This window comes from Emydura macquarii, unplaced genomic scaffold (genome assembly GCF_026122565.2).
Source record: "Emydura macquarii macquarii isolate MOO-44397 ecotype Brisbane River unplaced genomic scaffold, CSIRO-AGI_Emac_v2 contig_2207, whole genome shotgun sequence".
In the NCBI taxonomy this organism is placed as follows: domain Eukaryota; kingdom Metazoa; phylum Chordata; order Testudines; family Chelidae; genus Emydura; species Emydura macquarii.
Window position 1 is genome coordinate 3,220,211 of NW_027132344.1, and position 17,786 is coordinate 3,237,996.

The 17,786-nt window shown below is 37.5% G+C and overlaps 1 protein-coding gene across 2 annotated transcripts in view; it reads right to left on the reverse strand.

Annotated features, from left to right (window-relative positions):
* Positions 1–356: 356 nt before the first annotated feature.
* Positions 357–17,786, reverse strand: part of INPP4A (inositol polyphosphate-4-phosphatase type I A) — a 69,783-nt gene continuing 52,353 nt past the window's right edge. For both annotated transcript variants that reach the window (XM_067559994.1, XM_067559995.1), the window contains 2 exons: positions 17,019–17,173; positions 357–3,793 (listed from right to left, as the gene is read on the reverse strand). In XM_067559994.1, coding sequence (XP_067416095.1) covers positions 3,661–3,793; positions 17,019–17,173 — 288 coding nt within the window. In that variant the 3' untranslated portion in view covers positions 357–3,660. The remainder of the gene's footprint in view (positions 3,794–17,018; positions 17,174–17,786) is intronic.

Consider the following 17,786-nt stretch of genomic DNA (forward strand, 5'->3'; position numbering starts at 1 on the left):
GTGAGGATGGACTGGGAAATTATTAGAGAAACTATGGAGATCCAGGAAGAAAAAATTCTGGTGGCATAAAGCACCTCATTCAGCTTGTTTGCTAAATGTCACTGTGAAGTCTACCCTGGACCAAATTTGCATCTGGTTTAACTACACTGTACACCATAGAAGATTGTAGACATCATTGTGTTTTAGCAAGATCTAAAAATGAATAGCTACATTTTATTCATATAAATGTGCAAAATATATCCATTCAAGACCAAATGCTTTCCCCATTAGATAAAAGTTATCAGACAGGTCAAATTTGGAGTCTAAGACCTTGAAAGTATAAATTGATGGATTTAAAAATAAGTCACATCTCAATATTCTTGTCAGTTTTTTTATTGTTTTTCATCCTAAAGACTAGCACATTTACAGCATACATGGATTGGATGAACTAGGAATATATAAAACAGTAACCATATGTTTATGATATATTAATACTGCCCAAAACCAAATAAATAAAAATATTTCAGTGCACAAAGCTTGGCAAATACAATTGTGTTGGGACAAAACAGTATTGTATTATACAATAATTTTACATATATAAATGAAACAAAAGGCAACTGTGCTGTGGGTGCTTTCACAGAACATACACAGAACATACCTGGCAACATTTTTTTTAACCTTAGTATGTTTTATAATTTAAAAATGTACTCAAAAAGAATATTAGACAGAAATTTCATTTTACAGTAATCCTTAATATCTTTCCTGTGCATAAAAGCTTAAACTCTCATGTGAAGGTTCCTATATGATTTTAAAGTTTCACAGTTTTTCTTTTTAGATGAACTGCTCAAAATCTTACTGTTCAATATGCCCTTTAAGCAAGCCTATTTAGGTGCATGTAATAACTATGTTGTATATATAAAATATTAGCCAGACAATGATGCTTTACATGAAGTATATAGAAATTGGAATATTCTCCACAAAATAATGCAGTACTTAAGTTTGGTGTTCCACCGCTTTAAAAAGGTGAGCAAGAAGCATGCACATAAAGAGTTTTGGAATTCATTCAGATTAGGAGTGTATACAAAATAAATAAAGGTCACTATAATTTAGAGTGGATTTAATTATTAAGAACTCCAGAATACTAGTGATCATCTCTAAGAATTGTAACAACCCTCTTGCATTATTCCCCCTCAAAATTGAACACCGAGTTCCAGTGTAACAATGTTAGATTTTTTTATATATATATTTAACTACATGATTGAAAATATATGAAATAAACTGGTCAACTAAATGTCACCAGTGAGAAACTCAAAGCTCTATAGAGTATAGATTACATAAAAATAAATGTGGCATTTAATAACAGAAGAGGGAGTGCAAGTTTAACAGAATTAATGGAATAATATAAATCCAAAGGAACCCTACTGAAAGTTTTTTTGACATATATTTATTTTACATGTTTTCAAAAAACAAAACCAGGTTGTTTCATTAAGGGAAACAGAGCCTGTGGAGTTCCCAAGGATTGTTTTTGCTGTAGCTATAAATTAATTATTCAAAAGAGGGACAGGATGTTTAATACTTTTTAGCAAATTCTAGACATACGCATATCTTACACAACATTCGCAGTTTTGTTTTCCTAGAAAGACTGAAATAATAATAAAAAGCTAGTTCAGCAAAACAGTCTAACATGACACACTGCTAAATGTTGAATTGCAAAAAGCAAAACGTGGAAACTACGGTACTTAAAACCCCCAAATTTATAAGGGAGCAGAATGAATATGATTGATAGACCAGTGAGAACACAGACAAACACCAAGACAGAGAAAGAAATAAGAAACTGTCACATACATACCTGGTTCTTGCTATTCTGTTATGAACAAACTGACCATATTTTTCATTCTAAGACCTACTTCCTTAGAATCCAAGGGGGAGGGAGGACTTGAATATTGTGTACTGGGCTAAATGTTGCTAGGGGAAGATTAATCCTGATAAAATTTGGAAATTAATGTTTACATTATTTTTTTTAGAATGTATACCCTTTACAGAGACTATTTTCAAGGAGATGTGTTGAACGTTTCTTACTGGATGCTTATCTGGTCACCTTAGTTATGAGATGGAACAAAGTATGAGATTTTAATACATTAACAGTTACTTTGTATCAAAATAGGACATTGCCAGATTCATCAGAAATATGTTAAAATAATCATAATCCCTGCACATTATTCTGACAGAGCTCAGCTGGGTAAAGTGCAGTGCTAAACAGAAACAAATTTTTGTTACAGAATGATTGGGCAATGGTGGGCATTTATAGAGCTTTTTTGAATTGGCAGGTATTGAAAATATCATCAAACAAATTCAGATACTAACACTATTGACCTGGAAGTAATATAAAAAGCCATTGGAGAAATGTGTTACTTTTTAATGCACAGTACCATGAAATTTAGTAATTTGCCTTTTATACTATAAGTTAAATTACTATAATTGGAGGAAAAAAAACTATTTGAATTTTATAGTACTATGTATAAGCACTAATAACTAATCAAGTGCAATCACACAAGTGTTTTAAAAATTTAAGTTCCAGACGGGTAGCCATGTTAGTCTGTATACAGCAAAACAAGGAGAGTCTTCAGCGAGGAACTGCAGAGCTGGAACTCATATGCAAACTTGACACAATCAGACTGGGTCTGAACAGGACTTGGAATGGTTATCCCATTACAAGGAGTAATTGTCATTGTTCACACATTCTCACCCTCTAATCAACGGTTGTGAATAGGCCACATCTATTCTAACTGAACTGACTTTGTTAGCACTTGCCCTCTCCATTGTTGTTTCTTACCCTTGGATGTATATATATACCTCCTACCTGTGATTTCCATTTCATGCATCTGACGAAGTGGGTTGCAGCCCACGAAAGCTTATGCCCGCAGGAATTTGTTATTCTTTAAGGTGCTACAGGACTCTCCTTGTTTTTAAAAATTTAAAATGTTTCTGAAATCAAATAAGGTGATTGTGGGTCCAATCCTGTTCCCACTAAAGTCAGTGGGAGTTTTGGATTAAGTTGGAGCAGGATAGGACTTCATGTCAGTATCCGGTCTTGTACATTACTAACTCCGTGTATGAAAGATAGTATTATATATATAGTAAAACATTTTAAGCTCTTGACTTTTATTGTGCCAATGTTCTTTTTTAAAAACTAAATATTTGTTGTTCAATTGTAACAATGCATTCTACACTTCTCAGACTGTCCAGGGTCTAATTACTTTACTATTTACAACTTTAAGGTTTTACTCTCAGTTTTAAAAAGTATTATGAAAAGCTTACTCTCAAGTCAACTCAGTATAAAAAGATGTTATGTGAAACACCTGCCTAAATGCCATTCATAAAGTACTTGACCACCCTGGAGGTACCAAGCTATTTGCATTTAGATAATTATTCAGTGCTACAGTATTTGTGCATCTTGCATGCACTGAAGGCTATTTAAATGGGCAGAAAGTCATCAAGCTAATCTCAAACTAAGATGTCAGAATAATCTTCACAGATTCCAATTCAATAAAATAACATGCTCAATATAATCTAGTGAAATGTACAAAAATTGTTTATCTGGTCTTGATGACAAATTCATACATTAAACTAGAGTGTATCCCCATGTTTTAATGGAACAACTAATTACAAGACACAGTATGCTTATGTTTCAACTTTTCCATAAGTTCCTTCTGGAGGCCTGTAATGCTTTGGGAAAGCCTTCAGTTGCAGGGAATTAAATGCATACTTGCGACATCCAACATTCTTCATTGTATTTTCTCTTCGACAACCCTCACTGGGGAAAAAAACAAGCACAAAAAATGACAGCAGTAAAAAGGAAAATAAATAAATAAAAGACTTAAACTAAGATGAAATGAACTGGTTATTCCATAGCACTGAAAAAATTGATTAGTTTCAATGGGTGTTTGGATCATTTGCCATTGCAAATATTAAAAATGGAGGATCATTAAACAATGCTACTATGAAGCACATAGAATGGACATATGCTATGTTTGATTGCTAGTTTTGCATTTCTAAAAAGCAGCAGTGTATCTAATGGAACAAACTTTTTATATTTGAGATGGTTTCATGTATTTCAGGGTACTTTTACTATGACGTTTAAATGCCACTTCCTTGCACATGGGATCCCAAAAGACTGATGAAATACACTTCTGCCAATGTTAGTAAATTAAGTTGAAAAAGAAAAACTGCTGATCTCTGAACAGAATTTTTATAATAATTTTATTGTTCCCTGTATGCCTGTATTATCAAAGCTTACTTAAAGAGTAGAACAAATACAAAAATAATTATTTTCCAAATAACGTTGCATGCATAAATTAATTTGAAAATCAACAAACTGTATTAGCGGAATCTAAATCCTGAAACGGCAGTTTTGTAGATTGCCTCCATGTACATTCATCACCTTCATCGTACAAAATTGTTCAGAGTTTAGATTGCAAACCTTTCCTAATGTTGCTATGTAGTTGTCCCATACTACAAGGAGACTCTGTGCTATAATGAAAACTACCCTAGCTATATGTACTATGGTTCTGAAATCTACTGAAAAGTCCCTTTGATTATATGCAAAATCCTTGTTTTCCAAAAACAGTCTTACAAAGAGGAAGCACTTTTTTTTTTAAATATAGGTTATAAGTTAGATTCTTGTAAGAATTTTTTCTTCTCTCTCTACTACACAACATAAAAAATGGATAACGATAATGGGTTAATGCTCTAACTTGATGGCAAAATGTACACTACACCATCATATGGCTGAAATGCTATATTATTCCTATTTTAAAGACAGATGAAAGCAGCATGTAAGATACCCTGGGTAAACTATAGGGACTTCATTTAAAAGGTGGGTTTGGGTTTTGTTTACTTTTAAAAAATCTTCTTCCAACATTGGCTCATGCTCATTGCTGGGCTTATATGATTTTGGTTAATTAAACTGGTTGTAATTTTACTTGTTGCCAGTTTTAAATGCATTTAACATTCTTAACTTTGTTTCCTCATCCACCCTATTTAAACTTTGAGGTCTGTCTACTACAAATGTACAATAACTATTTTTTGCGCCATGGATTTCAATATGTATGTTACACTGTTATTTTATGTCTTTACACAAAATACTGCAAAAGTTGTTACAGTCAATTAAGAGAGTGAGACACATTGCGAAAATTTTCTGAATATATTTTCACATCATGGACTTGAATTGCTTCAAAGGAGCCATTACTGTGTATTGTGTAAAATACACTGCCATGAAGGATTTGCTTTCAGTTTCATTCCTTTTCTAGGACAAATTGTTTTTTAAATAATTAGTAAATAAAACATTAAGTTTAAGTGTCTGACAGTCTATACTATTACGTTCACCTCTTTTACAAGACTAGAAATATGCCTTGTAAGGTATCATTTGAAAATTCATAATCTGTTGAACATCATTGTCCTGGTAAAATGTGTGTATCAACACTGTATGTAATGTTATAAGATTCTGCTCTATAGCATTGTTATAACATGTTCAAAAGTTAGAAAAGCAGGCCCAAACCAGACAAAGACACACTGACACGCCAGCCAGCTGTTAAAGAGCTATTACTTGGTTAAACAGCCATTCTCCAGCAATGGGAAGGTGTGAATAAGAAATTTACATTCCATCACAGGGATGGTCAGACCTCATATCCACAAGAGATTACTTATCAACTGCACCCCCAACTGGTGCACCCTCATAGAGGGGAGAGTGGAATAAGAAAGACAGTGGCCTCTCATTTACCTCTCTCCTTCTTTATCTCTCTGCTCGTGACATCAATGACTCTCCAGGAATTGATTTAAAGGGCAAGGGTCCCAGGCTGAAAGGAGACTCAGCCTGTGAAATTTATTGCAGTGTATGGTTAGCTTTTGCTTTTAAGTTCACTTAGCTTGTGAAGTTAGGTGTTAGCAGGCATTTTACCCTTTTGTTTTCTTTTATAACCAATCCTGACTTTTATGCATCATTACTTGTAATCACTTAAAATCTATCTTTCTATAGTTAATAAATTTACTTTATTGTTTTATCTTAACCAGTGTATTTGGATTAGGTTGTGTGGAAAACTCTATTTGGGATATCAAGGCTGATGCATTATCATTTTAATTTGATGAAATGATGGACTTCCTATGGGCTTGTACTGTTCTGAAGGGTACTAAGCAATACAAGATGCCCATTTCTTGCGGGACAACACAGGGACAAAGAATTTGCAGGTACATCCTGTATGTAATTCATGAGAGACTGGTGAGCATGCTCAAGTGACTTGGCTGGGAGTGACTTTGCATGCTGAAGGCTGTGTGAGCAGACCAGGAATGGATGTTCTGACAACAAAGCAGTGTAAAAGATACCTCAAGCTATATAATTAAAGGGACACAGCTGTTCGACAGTCCAGAACGTACCCTAGGTAATGTCACAGTGGTGCAGAGAGTAGCAGGGTATATGCACAGCTTGTTGTTATGGGTGAAGATTGCACTTTAAGCACTGGCGCAGTGATTTTAAGTTAGGCTCAAGAGTGGTGGCTGAAAACAGTCGAAGAAAGATTACCGTTTTGTTGTTTTCTGTTTGCTTATTTCGAGAAAGGGAAGTAGGAACAGAAAAGCATAAAAATGAGCAACAATGAAGCAAAGTTAGAGCTGGTCAGATTGAAGGCAGAAAAAAAAGAGAACGATCATCCACATCAGTTAAAAGAAGCAGACATAAAACTGAAAATGAAGGAGCTGGAGATGAAAGAGAAAGCTGGTGATCTGGAAGAAGCAGTTCATAAGCGAGCCATGGAGCTAAGGCAACAGGAGACCGAGGACCATAAGCAAGCCATGGAGCTGAAAGAACTGGGAGCTGAAACCCAGAAGCAAGCTAAGGAAGCTGAAGAGGCATTCCATAAGTGAACCATAGCGCTGAAAGGCACAGAGGCTGAGGAGAAGGAAAAAGAGAGGAAATACAATCTGAAAATATCAGAGAAACAGAAACTGTACCCAGGGACACCAGCGATTCCCTCTACTCAAAGAATTCTCAACTAAGACCAACTATGCCCTTCATACAAACAGACAGACTGGATCAAGGAGCATTTTGCTACTTTTGAAAAGATGTGTCCCTGAGAGTCCCCATCCTGACTGCAAAATTGTCTGGTAAGGCTTGAAATGTGTTTAATGAAATGCCAGTTGAGGAAGCTTTGCTATATTCTACGTTTAAAGAAACTGTTTAGAAAAGGTTCCAAATTACTCCTGAGGTGCATAGGGCAAAATTTAGAAGTCTTAAAAGAAGTGCTGGCATGAGTAATAGTGAATTTGTTTATAGGATGTGTGACTTAATTAGATTAAACAATAAAGGGAAAAGGTACTGAAAATTTTGACCAAGAATATTTCTTGAGTTTATGTAATGATGATATAAAGCAATGTCTGTGGGATAAGTCTGTAAAATCTGTAACAGAGATGGCTATTCTGGTTGACAACTTTCACCAAGCCCAGTCATCTAATGAGCGTAAGCCACAAAGATAGGGGTACAAACCTGCGGGTTAGGGGATTCCCATTTTACCCTGGGAAAAAGGAGGGTGGTTGGGAGGCTAGATGCTCACCTTCCCAGAATAATTCCTTTCCTGATAATTTCTATCACAAACATTCTGTAAAAGGTGAGGAGCCCAGAAGGTGTTATCAGTGTAACTCCAGTGAGCACCTAAGAGATTGATACCCTAAGCTAAAAGAAACCAAGCCCCAGCCTATTCATGTTAATGCAGCTATCATTAACATAAAAACCACTGATACAGGAACCTCAGAGGCACCTACAGCTTACCTGACAAGTTTTGTGGAAATTTGTCCTACAAAGCCAGATATGGAGCACATTAAGGTTGTCAAAATTAATGGCAGGAAAGGCTTAGGGTGGAAAGATACAGGTGCACAGAGTTCTCTGGTTAAACAGTTCGGTCCAATAAGTTGCCTGGCCGAATGGCAGAGCTTGCGTTAATAGAAGGAACTTGGGTTCCTGTGCCTTTAGCTCTGGTTTATGTGGAGCAGGAAGATTTGGAAAATGATTTGCTTGTGGGGGTGGTAAATGATAGCCCCACTGACATGCTTGTTGGGAATGATATTTTTTTATGTGGCTAAGGCTGTTAATATGGTAACCTGCAGCATATGGGAATATTGTACTGAGACTCCATTGGGAAGTGCTAAAAATTCAGAAATTGCTGAGGGAGGAAGCTGTGTGCTTCCAGCTGAGGCTGGTTCCTACAGAGCAGTGAAAGGCAACACACCCTCAGAATCAACCGTGGGGGGAAGTGACGCCTGTGACTGAAGGGACTGTTTCAATTGTTAACTGCCAGCATTTTACAGCTGAACAGAAGATGGATCCCACTCTAGAAAGCATAAGGAAATGTGTGCTAGAAGGAGTCCCAGGAAGGGAAAATGACAAGAGATTCTTTGAAGAAGATGGAAAGTTGTACAGAGAGGCTTCTGTGGGGAAGAACAAAAGCCATGGGCCGCCTTATAAGCAGCTAATTGTGCCTTCCCCGTACTGTCTAAGCAGATCAGGAGTGGATGTTCTGACAGTAAAGCAGTGTAAAAGGTACTCCAGGCAAGAGAATTAAGGGGACACAGCTGGTCAACAGTCTGGATTATACCATGGGTAATGTCACAAAGTCACAGTAGCATGAGACACAAATCAGAAAGTTAGGGTATTCATTGGTAAGTTTAGCTCTGTTCAGAATTCATCCCATCATGAGCAGTTATGGCACATGTCTGAAGTGAATCACAGTGATGGTATTGCAAGGGCTCCCACCCACAACTTCCCGTGAATGTGAAGGCAAGATAGTATGTGATAGAATAGTCTATCTCCCGTGCCAGATCTTCAGCTGCTGTATATCAGCTGAGCTCCATCAACTTCAATGGAACTATGTCAGTTTACATCAGCTAAGGATGTGGCTTATTGTTTGGAAGTCATTGTTTGAGTGGAAACAATGATGACTAGAAATATTAAATTCACGTGTGACTTTCTTTTAGGTGACCTAATAGTGAACATAAATCCTTATTTCATTACTGAGATTCCTAGCATAACTGGATGAGTTGGTAACAAAATACTGTACCAAATGGAATCAAGGTTCCTTAATTTTATTGGCTTTATTCCTACCTTTAATATGATCTTAAATGTGATCTAAAATATATTTTGATATGTGACCACAAAGGCATAACATTAATTGTTATTTTTACCTTAAATGTACGGGGTTATTTTTACCTTAAATTTAATATATTGCACCTTTACCTGAGTATCTGTCTACATTTAATTAAATGAATGCAAAAACTCCTACCCAAAGGTAACCAGCTGAATTATAAAGGTACAGTATTGCCCCTTCATACCACCAACCAAAGTTACCAAAGTGTATTCTAAAATGTAAAGAATGGAGATCTTGTGATGGTTAATACATCTCCACTAACGGCACTTGTGTTTATTAAACTTTCATTCATATGACATAACAGTCATCTCCTCATTGGGGACCCCACACAAGGACTTGGATTGAGCAAAGTGTTAAGTCCTCCCATGAAGTGCTGAGCATACTTAACTCGTACTGAGTTCGCTGGGAGTTCAGGGCACTTGGCACTGTGCAAGATTGAGACAGTAGTGAAGAACCAGAGTCTTAACTTAATTAGGTGATAGTTTTTGTGAAGAATTAATTTTTTCTGGTAGGGGTATGAGGGCAGCATGCGCTAAGCTTTCCAGCTCTGGAGACCTGAGTTTAAACATAGGCTAAGTCACAAACAAAGGATGAAATCTTGGCCCTAAAGAAATCAAATTGATTTAAGTAGGCCTCAGGTTTCACCCAAAGTGAGACTAATTGGCTTCTTAACTTAGAGTTAGATTTTGCAAGACGATGAACATGTTGGTCCCCATCCAGCAAAGCATTTAAACATGCTTAATTTTAAGCACATGAATTGTCCCATAGAATTCAACGGGACTAGTCATGTTCAAAGTTGGAACATCACACTTGTTGGATTTGGCTAGTGTGCTCAGCACTTTGCAGGATCAAGGCCTTTGTCAATACTGGATATTTGTTCACGTAATAAAAACATAGAATTTGGCACAAAAAGCAGGCTGTTCAGGGGACAAACAAGGCTGGAATCAGAAGAGTGTGAAGATTAGGACTGAGATGCAGTGGCAGAGTAGTTTATACCTCCCACCAATCGGCTTTGTATTTTCCATTGCTGGCATGCCATGGTTTTAATTTAATCAGCAATAAGCTTTCCGAAACTCACTCCAGTTTTTTTTTTTATAAAAATAGAATATAAATTTCAATACATTCACTATTTTTTTTTAAACACAAGAGGATATCTGGGGTGGGAGGGGATGGAAACCAGGAGACATTGTACCGTACAATCTGATTTGGTGAAGACACAACAAAAATATGGCTATGTACTTTCTTATTTAGTTATAACAGGAAATTAAACATTTCCTGAATGTAGGACTCTATTCTAACCTCAAAATTACATACCTGCTTTTTCATCTTGCATTATTACCTGTCAGAAATCCTTCTAAAAATTAAAATTAATATAAATGCTACATCTACCTAGGCTTTCTGAATGCTGCTATGTGTCTATTTGAGCTAATTACAATAGTAATGATAGAAATTACATATTAACTCACTGTCATCTATTCACCTACCTAAGTCCTTATGTGGCTTCTATAACCATAATATCTGAGCACCTAGAAAATATTTAAGAATAGAAATAACAGTAACACTTTGTCTGTTGTCACTGTCACAAAACCCAAATGCATTAGCTTTGTAGTTCAATGTAACCACATGCTAAGGGAGCTAACTAATATACTTTTTTATTGCCTGGTATGGTATACTGAATGTCGACAGAGTTAATGTATAAGGTATTATCCTGCTTCAGAATTCTCTCTTTTTTATAGTTTAACAATGGAGCATCTTTCCCCAAGGAGGAATAAATGGATAATGGATCATTAGCAGCCATTTTTTTACTACATACTTTCCTTTTCTGTGAGTCATTCACTTAAATCTGTTATAAAATGCATACCTGTAAACATAATGAAATAATATTGCACACAGTACACTGCAATTCTAATTATTTTTTGGAGTGGGTACAGTATGCTATTGAAATAGATTTAAACATGAGAAAGGAACAAGACTATGGGTTCTGCAAACTGTTTACTACTGTAATTTAGCGATTATACTTTGAAATGGAAGTAGAAAGGTGTCAGATGTATTTATTTAGGTACGTCTGTTATAAACCCGACCTATTTATTTTAAATTTTTTCTTCATACCTCATAAAAATGAAAGGCAAGGTTAGCATACACTTAAAGATTATACAAAAAGATACAAATTCTTTTCAGACAGAGTTCCTTTCTCTGGAATACATGAAACAAGTAACACAAAACTGTATATATGAGAGAGACTCAGATCTGAATGCAAGAGAAATATTTGGTTAGAGAAACTGATCTTCAGGCCAGCTAAAGTAACGAGGTAACAGCCAACTTCAGACTATGTTACAAGCACTGAAAGCATAACAATAGTTTAAACTTTCAATACAATTCCTCTTGATAAAATAATTTGATGTATATTTACAGTTTAGTACAATATAAACATAAAATTGTAAGGCATAATAATAATTATTGGCAGACAATGCTATGACACATTCCTTTGTCCAGCAGGTATCAGGTGGCAATACACATTCAAGCACTTTTATCTATTTTTGTTTTGTTTTTTTTAAACTTGTCTTCATTTGCAACGTAATCTGGCCACCAAGTATGCTATGCTCAGAAACAGCCACACAATCAGTAAATTGGGGCTCAGAGCTAGTAAAGGAATAGAGTAGAGAAGGCTGGGGTCTAGCCTGAAATCTCGGATGGGCACCAAGCCACTCAAGTTCTTCTGGGTGACTATCTCCCGTGTTCCAATGCTGTGAAAAGGAAGAAGTTTGGGAGAAGGGAAGGGAAAATAAAACAGAAAGGAAGGTGGACATGCAATGAATGTATCAAAAGAGATGGAAAAACAAGGTGACCAAGAAATGAAAGGAAAAACATGGAAGAAGCCACAACAAAATCAAAACATGGAGTAAAGGAAGAGTGGAGTAATGCCAAAAAAATCACCACAATTACAGATAAAAGGAGAGAGAAAGAGAATAAAGAGAGAAAAATAAGAAAAAAATACTGTAGTCTACTGAAAATAAATACATGTAGGTTGAACAAGAATGGTTTTCCATGTTCATTCTCTCAATTGGCCACGCAATATTCCATGCTGCCTTGCCATGCTTCCACATGCTGCAAAGAAATGGAGCTCCAAAAAGCAACCTGAACATGAATAACCATTATAGTATTTGACCCTTTCAAACAAACTTCAGTGTGAGTTGCAGTGAATTAATTCAACAACCTCTCACCTGTATGTTACAATTCAACAGATCAGTTATTTTGCTTCAAAATATTCTACTTATTCTCAAAATGCTTTTCAAAAAGCTTTTCAAAACACACATTTGGGCAAAACACACATTTGGGCAGCGTTTCATTTTTGCGTGTGCAGACATGGGCAGTGGTGGGGAATCTCCAGGTCTCAGAATAATCGTCTCAAGATGGACCTTCACTGCCCAAGTTGTTTTTGAGCGAAGAGGGACAACAGCAGAGAACACCTGTCCAGGTTAGCTGAGGTTTCTCAGTCCATGCTCTTCATTTTGAATCACTGTTCTGTTCTTACTACTGTCCTTTTTCAATGTACAAAGGCAAAGGGCCCTGATCCTGGGAGGTAACAAGCACCTCTGTGCAAGGTGCTGAGCAACCTCAACTCTCTTTGGCAGCTAGTAAGATCTCAGAAACTTCCTGGAGGTCCCTCAGGTTAGCAGGAATTAGTTGGGTAGAGGAATATCTTAGTGTCTCTCTAACTCCTGGAAAGAGAGCAGGCAAAGGAACATGCCCAAAGCAACTTCCCCTGCTTGACCTGCTGGTGAATGGTGATGGTCTGAGGAGGAGTGTATATGAGAAATTAGAGTATGAAAAAGTGAATGTACTTGGGATAAGTGGGTGGAATCAATATGTATTGGGGTACAAAATAAATGGAGAGAGAAGGTTGGGGAGCGGATGAAGGGATTTGGGTGTGAGCAGGGGAGGCAGTGAATGGACAGATAAAGCTGAATGGAAAGTGTGATCAATGCTGGAAAGAGATGCAAGACAGAATGGATTGGGTGAGGGACAAGGCAAAGATCTTTGATCTTGGAGAGGAAACAGAATATGGGGAAGGAGAGAGAGAGAGGACAACGTGAGGATAAAGAAGAAGGAAGGAGGAAAGAAGAGACACTGAAAGTGACAGGAAGACATACATCAAGGTAGAAAACCGAAGAAGAGAAAATGAAGAGAAGGATGGGAAAAAAGAGAAGAACAAAAGCACAAGAGACTTAGGGCTTTTCTACACTTGAAATGCTACAGTAGCATGGCTGTACCACTGCAGATGTACCACTGTAGCGCTTCAGCACAGACACTACCTACCCTGATAGGAGGGGTTCTCCTGTTGGCATAGATAATCCACTGCCCCGAGAGGCAGTAGCTAGGTTGACAGAAAAATTCTTCCATCGACCCAGTGCTGTCTACACTGAGGGGTTAGGTCATCTTAACTACGCCACACGGGTGTGGATTTTTCATATCCCTGAGTGACATAGTTAAGCTGAATTAATTTTCTAGGGTAGACCGGGCCATAGCAAGTCACATCTTTACCAACTCATGTAATATAAAACCCAATACTACTGGCATCCAGGACAGTTAGACTTATCCCTGGCTCATGCAGACACTCCTGAAGAGCAAAAAATGCTACCTTTGGAATGTACTAAATTGTGACTAATAGTATGTTTCATTTGACAAAGTGAAATGTTCGTAGGGAGAATAACTCTAGAAAGGAAAGGGAGAAATGGAGGAGGAAAGTTCCTCACTAATCTGGCACTTGCATGTGACCTAAGTCTGAAATTTAACTCCCAGCCAAAAGTTTGTCAGCCACTGAGGCTGTAGGTTATAAATTACACCATGCCATGCATATAAGAAAAAGCTAATTGTAGAATCAATAGTTCAACCATGTGGCATTATGCATTCACCAAGCTCACAGTACTGCAAGCAACAGTTAATATAATTTTTCTTAGGTTTTCAGTTTACCGTGAATGCCTGAAAGTGACTTTTTAATTAATCTCATTACTTTTTCAAAAATCAATAAATTTACCTAGCTACTGCCTCTTGAGATTAGCAATGTGTGAAATGTGAAAGAGTTCAGATATCTCTTTTAGCGTTATATGCATAAGAAAAGACCTAAAGATATATATTTTTTTAAAATGGAGAAATATATTTTTCCTGAACGCCTAACTAAAAACAGCTGAATGGCTTTTGTTCAAAGTTTCAACAACTACAAAACATTAACCTTTGGCCTAAGAACAGGCACAGGGAGCATTAGCCAAAATTAAACAGGCAGGAGGAAGTTATGAGTATGTGAAAATGGGGTTATACTAAACATTGCATTGCACCCTCAGCTATGTATTTTGAGAGAGATCATTTAAAACTTTTTTACTGCAAAAAGAAAGAAATGTCTTGCCTCTCTTGAAAGAGTGAAATATGCGGTATCCTTAATTATTGTCTTAGTCTCAACTACTGTCCAAGGCCATCCAAGTTAAAGTGACTGGATGTTTCTGCTTTTATATACAAAGAAAAGTCAGTGGGAAAGATGAGAATACATTTTAATTAACATTAACAATCCAACAGTTGGGCATCCAGGGTCTGAGTCTCCACTGCCTTGCACTTTGTGGAGTCACTTAGATGGTGTGGCCTAGTAGACAGAGCAGTAAATTGGGATTTAAGAGACTAGGTTCTTCAGCTTTCTTCAGCTACGCTGGTGGGGTGGGGAGAGCCCGGTTCCGCCCTCTGCCCCGGGCCCCAACCCAGGTACCCTGTGAGAAGGAGCCTCAAACTACTTAGTCCATGAGAACTACTACCTTCCCTGGGTCACCTGTCCGTGGCCCCCCTGCTCGTGGTCTGCTTCCTGGAACCGGGGAGGAGGGTTGTTCCACCTTCTTCACCTTGAGTCTCTCGGTCTCTGTGATCCTCCCGTTTGGGGTGAGGTTCCCCCACCTCAACTCCTTCACTCAGCTGCCTGAGTGACCGGGTCCTCCTTCAGGCCTCTGGGCCTACGACCCTCGGCCCCACCCATACGGGCTTCTCCTTAGCTCCCGTACCTGGTATTGTGGCAGCAAGAGTAATAGTACCAAGCTCTGTAGCAGCTCTGCTCCTTCTCTCAATTCCCTTCCAGCTGCCCCCATCAGCCTGAAATGGAGGCTTTTAACTGCTGTGGAAAGGTCCTTAATTGGCTTCAGGTGACCTAACTGACCTGGAGAAACCCTGGCCCAATTACCCAGGGAATAAGGATTTGTTGAGCCTGGGGCTAATATATATGCCTCCCAGCACCCTTCTATAGCCCTCAGGTCTGGCCCTGTCACAATACATTATCATGTATACACAACAGCTGTAGAAAATACTTTACACATCAGATGTACTGCTGATGTATTTAAAACATAATGGAAAGAGATCGACTTTGTTTAACTTCTCAAAAGCCCCACAGCATTGTTCTACATTTTAGGCTAAATACAAAATTTCACTTTAAAAAACAGATCCATTTCCCTCCACGTTTCCTTTAATGCAGGTTAGTACCACTGAGAAGATCCAACCTAGCAACACCAAAAAGGAATTATACTGCTGAGGATGATTAGATCCAAATATCTTGGATGTCAGTCATATTTTGATCTCAAGGTGTCTGACTTTATTGGCCTTTTATTTGTTATTGTGTCCAGAATTTCTGCCATGTAGTACTTTGTAATATTTTTATGATTTAAGTACTGTGTCAAGATATCTCAATTTCTAACATCAAGGGATAACTAGTCTCTAAATGCACAGGTTTCATATATACCATGAATTAATCCACTATCTAAGTGAGAGAAAGAAAGACTACTCGCAACCAATCAAATCTAGGAGTGAAATCATTAAAAAAAAATTATTTTTACCAGAGTAAGAGGCTGTAGCAGCTATCACATGAAGCATTTTCTTGTAGGCAACTGAAGATTAAGAAAGGGTCAAATAGCAAAAACATACAGAAAGGATAAGAGAATTGAACACTTTAGAGAATTTGGTGAGAAGACAACACAATGCAGTACATTCAGTAAGAGTGAATGTCAAAAACAAGACTGAACAGCATTGTTGAACTACATCAATAGAGACTAAAACTGGATTTCTTATCCTTTCTTTTGGTATGTGAAATACGGAGTTTTCCAGCAGTGCTTGAAACAAGGCATTGAACAACAGTAAACAGATTATTTTAGTATTTAACTCTGCAAACACGTCTGCTGCTTCAGAATACAGAACACTGTTAAATTGATATGACTACAGAACACTGACAGTTGGATGGAGTTTGGTTGCTGTATCATGAAACACTCATAATGACAATTTGCCCAGTGAGCAAACTGTTTCACTGCTAAGGAGTAAGCATAGCAAAACCAGTGAAACCTGCAGATGCGTATCCTTCACATAAGAAAGAATAGAAAGGTCATATCTGAGAAAACCTCCTGATCAAAAACTAAATTAAAAACAGAGCAGCACAATGGCCGCCAAGGGAATGCCACAATCATGCAACTTTCAAAGGCGCCTATCTTCTATGCTCAACTGGTAGCTCAGCACTGACAGTCTGCTTGGAAGTGTTCTCTTATGTGCTTCTCTGAACACTTCCAATACATTGCTGAAAACGAAGGTTAAAATTGTTTTTTGCCCCCTTAAAGAGCACCTGGTGCAAATTTGGCAATAATCAATTTTACTTTGCACAGGTCAGCGAATTTAAGATTGAGTGTGATTTGACAACCAGCTTATATATAGCCTATAGGGTTTATTTTACTTTATTTTTTGATGGAACTGATCCTTTTCCAAAAAGAGACAACCACTCATCTGCAGTTTACACGGATCCTGAATTAGGAATAAGTGACTAGTGAGCAGTCCCACTCTTACCTCCTCATGCACTCCAGTGCCTGGGTGAAGACCTGAGGAGCCATTCCATATTCATGCTGCAGGATCAAACACTGCTCTAGGGTCACTGACATGGCTGTCCTGTCCTTGGCACTTTTACAACTTGTAAATCGAACACCGTTTAGTCTGCGGCATATCTATAAGTGGGATATACAATTAATCATTTCTTCTTTGTGGGAACTCTGGCTAAGAGAACACACTCATTTTCCCCCTCCACAGTACCCATGTAATACAAATTGCATTTCGAATCAGCTCACATTTTAGATCTCTGATATCAAAAGTCTTAGTATTAGAGGCGGCATGATGGAACCACTGTACCTTTAGCTAGTGGTGTTGTGGGAAAAAGTTATTTCGGAAAGACATTACTCCAAGATGGGAATAAGATTTCTCTTTAATTTTGGACAAAATTTTTAGATAGTGTTTTACATTTTTAATCTAGTGATTTCTGTCTGACATCTGCTTGTCAGACTGGTCTCTATTATTCTATAGGTCAGTGGAGAATGGTGCAAGAGTCCATGTGGAAAGACATCTTCCAACAAAACACCATCTAACACTTATCTAAATAATTTATTGGATTTAAAAGTGGATACTTTCCTTTCCCACCTTAGAGACTTGAGGTAGGGGCCACTTAAACTCTACTTCCGAGAGAACTGGGAAATTTGAAAATATAAGTTAGAAAAATAAACTTGAAAGAAGAAAAGGGAATATATACTGTCTCAGTACAAAATAGATTATCAGAGTGTGGTGATA